General features: G+C 34.9%; 1 protein-coding gene across 1 annotated transcript in view; it reads left to right on the top strand.

Annotated features, from left to right (window-relative positions):
- Positions 1-3,321: 3,321 nt before the first annotated feature.
- LOC107702888 (extracellular calcium-sensing receptor-like) overlaps positions 3,322-7,110 on the top strand; it is a 21,453-nt gene continuing 17,664 nt past the window's right edge. The window contains exons 1-2 of the mRNA XM_016505329.1: positions 3,322-3,524; positions 4,294-4,600. Coding sequence (XP_016360815.1) covers positions 3,322-3,524; positions 4,294-4,600 — 510 coding nt within the window. The remainder of the gene's footprint in view (positions 3,525-4,293; positions 4,601-7,110) is intronic.

The following is a 7,110-nucleotide window of genomic DNA, read 5'->3' as shown; positions in this document are numbered from 1 at the left end:
AGAAAAATTCTATTAATTTTCTCCATAGGGGAATTGATTGATTGCATGTAAACCTTTAAAGACATACCTATGAGATGTGGGTCAGATTTTTGATTTTGTTATTTTTTTTTTCCTGGAGAAAGAAATATATAAATTAAGAAGAAAGACAAAATATTAAATGTCATGGATGTATATTTACTGAATAAGTGACTATTTTGTAGAGACTACAAAAAAATAAAATAAAATAAAAATCATTAAGAACAACAATTTTAAAAGGATATTAAGATATCTTTCATACTTCTAGAGGTACAGGTTATGCAAACATGGGAAAAAATAACATTTATGGCATATTCTATGCCAAATGTTTTTTTTGGTAGAGGGAAACAAGATACATTTATAGTTTTAAAATTATTTGTCCTTCAGACATTTATCTTTAAAAGAAAAAAAAAAGTATCAGCTGAATGCAAAGTAACATTTGACTTTTGACTACTGAAAATGTGTTCAATTTAGCAATTTACTCAAGGAGCTACATCGTAATCTCTGGACATTAACCTCATGGGGCCTTAAAAATGAAGATCCCAAAAAGAAAAGGTTTAACTAAAATATAGAGAGATATCTTTAATACTTCTTGAGTTACAGGCATGTAAACATCAGGAAATAAGACAAGAAGTTTCGGCTCTTATAATTATTTATGTTTGTGTTTCTTGAGAAAAAAAAATAAAGTAAAAAATTTGACCATATTATTTAAATTTATCAGTATGTATTATTTCGTCTTTTTTTTTTTAAAGACATCCACGTATCAGAGAGCCATGACAAGCAAAACACGACATACGACAAAGCTCTATAAATGACTATAAATAGTCTCCCTATGCTCTCAAACTACTATTTGTATATATGCATATTTTGCTATAAACATAAAATATACTGTGTGTGTGTATATATATATATATATATATATATATATTCTTTAAAATATAAAGTGCTTCATAAATAAAATGCATTATATATATATATACACACACACACAGTGGAGATAAAAATTAGAGAACAACCTACAATTTCCTAAATTTCGAGGTCACTGCTTACTTCTGAAGCACAGTATACAAAACTTAAATTAGATATTTGAAAAAGAACTCTGATGAAAATTAGAGAACATTTACAGATGCCTCCAAGTTATGGGTGTTAATCTGGCACCTGGTGCTAATTTCCTTAATTATATGACAAACCCTATTTAACTGGCATCTTAACTTTCCAGTTTTCTATGGGATTGTAAGATGGCGGGCTGTTCTAAAGCGACTGAAACCCTGCGACAGGAGGCGGTCCAGATGAAGGCCAAAGGAATGACCCTTTCAGCCACTGCAAGAGAAGCTGGTCGTTCCAGATCTGTGATTTCTAGAATATTGCATCTTTACGATGTCACTAACTCATTCAAATCCCCCAAAAAGGCTGGTCGTCCACATAAGACAAATTCACGAGAAGACAAGATAATGCGGAGAATCTCAATGAGCAATCGGTTCAGCACTGCAGCTGGAATTGCTCGTCAGTTCAGCGCTGATCAGGGTCTAGATCTGTTTCGTCACGTTTAAAAGAAGTGAGACTGAAAGCACACTCCGCAGTGACCAAACCTCTCATCAGCAGAAAGAATCAAAAGGCTAAGCTCATCTTTGCTGAGGAGCATGTTGTGTGGAGAGAGGAGAACTGGTCCAAAGTTCACTTTACTGATGAAAGCAAGTTTAATATATTTGGGTCTGATGGGAAACATTATGTTCAGCGTCAAACTGGAGAAAGACTGAACCCCGAGTGTGTAAAGAAGTCCGTGAAAGCTGGAGGAGGAAGTGTCATGGTTTGAAGGATGTTTTCTGCAGCAAGATTTGAGCCTCTTATACAGATACATGCAGGTGAATGCAAATGTTTATCAGAAGCTCCTTCAGCAACATGCGACTCCTTCCCTGCAAGCATCTCCCAATCAGCCTGCAGTTTTCATTCAAGACCATGCTCACACTGCAAAACGGGTAAAGCAGTTTCTTGAAGCCAAGAACATTGAAATAATGAAATGGCCGGCCCAGAGTCCTGATCTAAACCTGACTGAAAATCCTTGGCGACAAAGTTATGGCTAAGAAACCCACTACAGCTACTGAACTGTGATGTCCTGCGGCCGCAGATGTGCTGAAGTCATTCAAAACAGGAGCTTTTTTCTGACATCTGTAACCTTCAGAAATTTTAGTTGTATTCTTTCTTCATGCTACGATCATTGCTGTTTTCTAATTTTGATCTAATTTTGTTTTCCACAAAATAAAGGGTTTTTGTTGAAGTGCCTTGGTAATTTTGTAAAACCCTGTACTACTAGCATGGTATAGCCACAACAAAAATTCCTTCAAATTTTGAACAATGATGATTAAATTATTTCTGAAAAATGAAGTGTTAATAAATTGTTCTCTAATTTTGATCTCCACTCTGTGTGTGTGTGTGTGTGTGTGTGTGTGTGTGTGTATATATATATATAAACTCAACATCTTTAAATCAGTAGTTTTGTATTTCTATCAATAGTTTTAGGTTATTGCTTTTAATCTGATTGTCATTCACAATGCTTTATGTGATTGTAGTTCTTTCCCTTCTTCGAGACATTAAGTACCTTCGTCTTTTTGTCCAGTTTTCAAATATTTATTTTGCTTCAAATCAAGGTTTGTAATGTTGTGATTCACCGGTTGGTTTGGTTCATGGTTTATAACTCTTAAACGATGACTTTAAAAAAAAAAAAAAAAAGGAATGTAAAAAAAATACTTACGGAACAAAGGCAGCTGGAAAAGTGGGCGTATTAGTGCCTAATATTAGCACCTTTTGAAAGGGTACTGCACCAGTGACAACTTTTGTACCTTTTTTTCTGAGAGCGTACTGTAATATGAACATTACTAGTTTTTACTGTCTTAAGTGTCCTGTTTATTTATTTATTTATTTTTTTCAGCAATATTCAGCGTTCAGCCAAACACTGTCTGGGGAATCAAAAATCGATCACTGTCTACTGTAAATTACTTTCATGGGCCGTGTTTACCTCGATCCATCACATAATGAACAGGAGAGGAATTTACTGGAGGAAGGAACAAAAGAATCATCATCTCCACAAATAGACCCGTACGTGATCAGCGATGTGGGTGGACTCGCCAGCTCCTTCACCGCTCAAGAATGTGTTGGTCCGTCTGACACTCTATGCATACTGTCTGTTGACTCCATCAACTGAAGGAAGAGCATTTTAGAATTAATATTTGGCAGAAGAGGCAATTGACGAAATTAGTGGAAATTCCAAAGCTTGCTCCATGAAGACCACATTAGAAATCAACTGAAGCAATGAGGTTTAATCTTGCCTTGAGGTTTTACTTGCATTACCTGGTTCTGCTGGGCTTCAGCGGTGTAATTTCGATCTATGGCCCACACCAGAGGGCCCAGAAGACAGGTGACATACTGCTGGGGGGGCTTTTCCCAATACACTTTGGGGTGGCATCCAAAGACCAGGATCTTGCAGCGAGGCCAGAATCAACTGAGTGTGTCAGGTATAAACACAACATGGTCAGCTTCTGCAAATGTGGTTCAAACTTTTAATATCAACACAGCTGACCTTTAGTAATTAACACATTATTTTGGTAACTAACCCCAACTTCACAGATAATGTTGATTATATTTCATGCATTATATTTTTTTTCAGTGTAGATATAGTTTTATACCTGGCCAGTGTTTGGTAAATTTGTATGAAAATTCAGCTTGTCACACAATCGTGTGTCACAGATTTATGCATTTTATGTATTTGGGGGAAAAAAAAAATATTTCCATCCAACCTTAAAGACTTGAATCAGCATAGAATGACATTTAATTTGAGGTAAATGGTGTAAGGAAGAGACATACAGTCTGTTCAATAGGTTGTCCTGTCTTTAGTCTTTACAAATTTGTTTGGAAAGACTAAGCGTTTAATTAGGTTAACAACAGTACAACCTACACTGAAGCAAATTTGGTGTAGAAACTATTTTCTCTCATAAACTGTTAGTAAATTTCACAAATAATTACAAAGAAACGTCAAGTAATGCATTGAATTAGGTTAAAATTTTAAGTAGAAAGACTGAAACCGTATTTTCTTGTAAAATGTAGGCTACTCCAATACTCTTTGTTTTATTAACTTAACTTAAAAAACAATCATATTTTTTTTCGTCGTGTCAAATCAACGTTTAGTCAGTTCTAACGAAGGACTAGTCCTTGTTGTTTAACTTGACAAAATGATAAGCATGACCCGGAGTGTGAGTTCTTATTGAACTATCCTTTCTTTTTCAGATATAACTTTCGTGGATTCCGTTGGCTGCAGTCTATGATCTTTGCTATAGAGGAAATCAACAACAGCTCTGCTTTTCTTCCAAACATCACGCTTGGCTACCGTATATTTGACACATGTAACACTGTCTCAAAAGCCCTGGAGGCGTCGCTAAGCTTTGTTGCACAGAATAAGATCGATTCACTCAACTTGGATGAGTTCTGTAACTGCACAGGGAACATCCCATCAACCATTGCAGTGGTTGGAGCATCTGGATCTGCTGTATCTACAGCCGTGGCTGACCTTCTGGGCCTCTTCTACATTCCTCAGGTTGTTCTGCAATTTAGAAACCATCACCGAATGTTTCATTGACATAGTTTTTGTGATATATGCTTGGTAATTGCAGTATAATTCAATTTATTTTGAATGTTTCTAAAGACAACAGTTGTATGAAACTCATCTTGAATATCTCATTTACCTTTAAGAAATGCTTTAAGGCAAGACTCCACAGGTAAATAGGGTAAAAAAAACTAAATACATAATACATAATCACAGTACTGTTGTATTGTATTACAGTATTGTTCTGTATTACAAGTTTTCTGAAATGTTATGATTAGATATGCAAATGACATGGTTTAATTAAATATGCACTAATTTGCATACATTTCCAGAACAGAAATCTGGACATTGTATACAGCCATTGTTTCATTTTGATGAGTTTTAAAATTGAATAAAAATCGGAATAATTAAAAAAAAATGTAAATGGAGTAATAAATAGTAATAATAATAATAATACTTTCACCTTGTTTTAGATGTTATATAAATCAGGCAAATAATATATGAAACCCCTCTCTAAAAACTTTAGGATATAGATAAGAATAAAATTTCCCCTCATTTTGGGAAAACAGCCTTTAAATATATATTGTAATTGAAATGTAATCTACAGACGCAAATAGATAGATTGTACTTTTTTAGGGGGATATTTCCAAGACATGTTATTGGAAAAACATAACATGGCCAGTGCATGAAAAACAATAGTTGTCTTAAAAATAAACATTCTGTAATTTACTCACTATGACATAATTCTAAAGCTATATCCATTATTTATATGAAACACAAAAGGATCATTTTGTAGAATCACAAGGGAGAAATCTTGAAATCATAGTGGCTAATGTCTGAAAAGTACGGAGCCCCGCACATGACATGCAAGAAAAAATAAATAAATTGTGCGCACAATTTACTAATTCATTCCCTCGATTTACTCATTTGTTCCCTCGATTTGCTAAATCGTGCACACGATTACTATTTCGTTTCCTCAATTTACTAAATCGTCCACACAATTACTAATTCATTCCCTCGATTTACTAATTTGTTCCCTCGATTTGCTAAATCGTGCACACAATTACTATTTCGTTTCCTCGATTTACTAATTCGTTCCCTCGATTTGCTAATTTGTTCCCTCGATTTGCTAATTGCTATTTCGGTTCCTTGATTTACTAATTCGTTCCCTCGATTTGCTAAATTGTGCACACAATTACTATTTCGTTTCCTCGATTTACTAATTCGTTCCCTCGATTTGCTAATTTGTTCCCTCGATTTGCTAAATCGTGCACACAATTACTATTTCGTTTCCTTGATTTACTAATTCGTTCCCTTGATTTGCTAAATTGTGCACACGATTACTATTTTGTTTCCTCGATTTACTAATTCGTTCCCTCGATTTGCTAATTTGTTCCCTCGATTTGCTAAATCGTGCACACAATTACTATTTCGTTTCCTCGATTTACTAATTCGTTCCCTCGATTTGCTAATTTGTTCCCTCGATTTGCTAAATCGTGCACACAATTACTATTTCGTTTCCTCGATTTACTAATTCGTTCCCTCGATTTGCTAATTTGTTCCCTCGATTTGCTAAATCGTGCACACAATTACTATTTCGTTTCCTCGATTTACTAATTCGTTCCCTCGATTTGCTAATTTGTTCCCTCGATTTGCTAAATCGTGCACACGATTACTATTTCGTTTCCTCGATTTACTAAATCGTCCACACAATTACTAATTAATTCCCTCAATTTACTAATTTGTTCCCTCGATTTGCTAAATTGTGCACACGATTACTATTTTGTGTCCTCGATTTACTAATTCGTTCCCTCGATTTGCTAAATTGTGCACACGATTACTATTTTGTGTCCTCGATTTACTAATTCGTTCCCTCGATTTGCTAAATTGTGCACACGATTACTATTTTGTGTCCTCGATTTACTAATTCGTTCCCTCGATTTGCTAAATTGTGCACACGATTACTATTTTGTGTCCTCGATTTACTAATTCGTTCCCTCGATTTGCTAAATTGTGCACACGATTACTATTTTGTGTCCTCGATTTACTAATTCGTTCCCTCGATTTGCTAAATCGTGCACACAATTACTATTTCGTTCCCTCGATTAGCTAAATTGTGCACACGATTACTATTTTGTTTCCCCGATTTACTAATTCGTTCCCTCGATTTGCTAAATCGTGCACACAATTACTATTTCGTTTCCTCGATTTACTAATTCGTTCCCTCAATTTGCTAAATCGTGCACACAATTACTATTTGTTTCCTTGATTTGCTAAATCATTCCCTTGATTTGCTAAATTGTGCACACGATTACTATTTTGTTTCCTCGATTTACTAATTCGTTCCCTCGATTTGCTAAATCGTGCACACAATTTACTAATTCATTCCCTCGATTTACTAATTTGTTCCCTCGATTTGCTAAATCGTGCACACAATTTACTAATTCATTCCCTCGATTTACTAATTTGTTCCCTCGATTTGCTAAATCGTGCACACAATT

This window comes from Sinocyclocheilus anshuiensis, unplaced genomic scaffold, assembly GCF_001515605.1.
Source record: "Sinocyclocheilus anshuiensis isolate Anshui unplaced genomic scaffold, SAMN03320099.WGS_v1.1 scaffold238, whole genome shotgun sequence".
NCBI lineage: Eukaryota > Metazoa > Chordata > Actinopteri > Cypriniformes > Cyprinidae > Sinocyclocheilus > Sinocyclocheilus anshuiensis.
The sequence above is the reverse complement of the archived record's forward strand: the minus strand, read 5'-3'. Positions and strand labels throughout refer to the sequence as shown.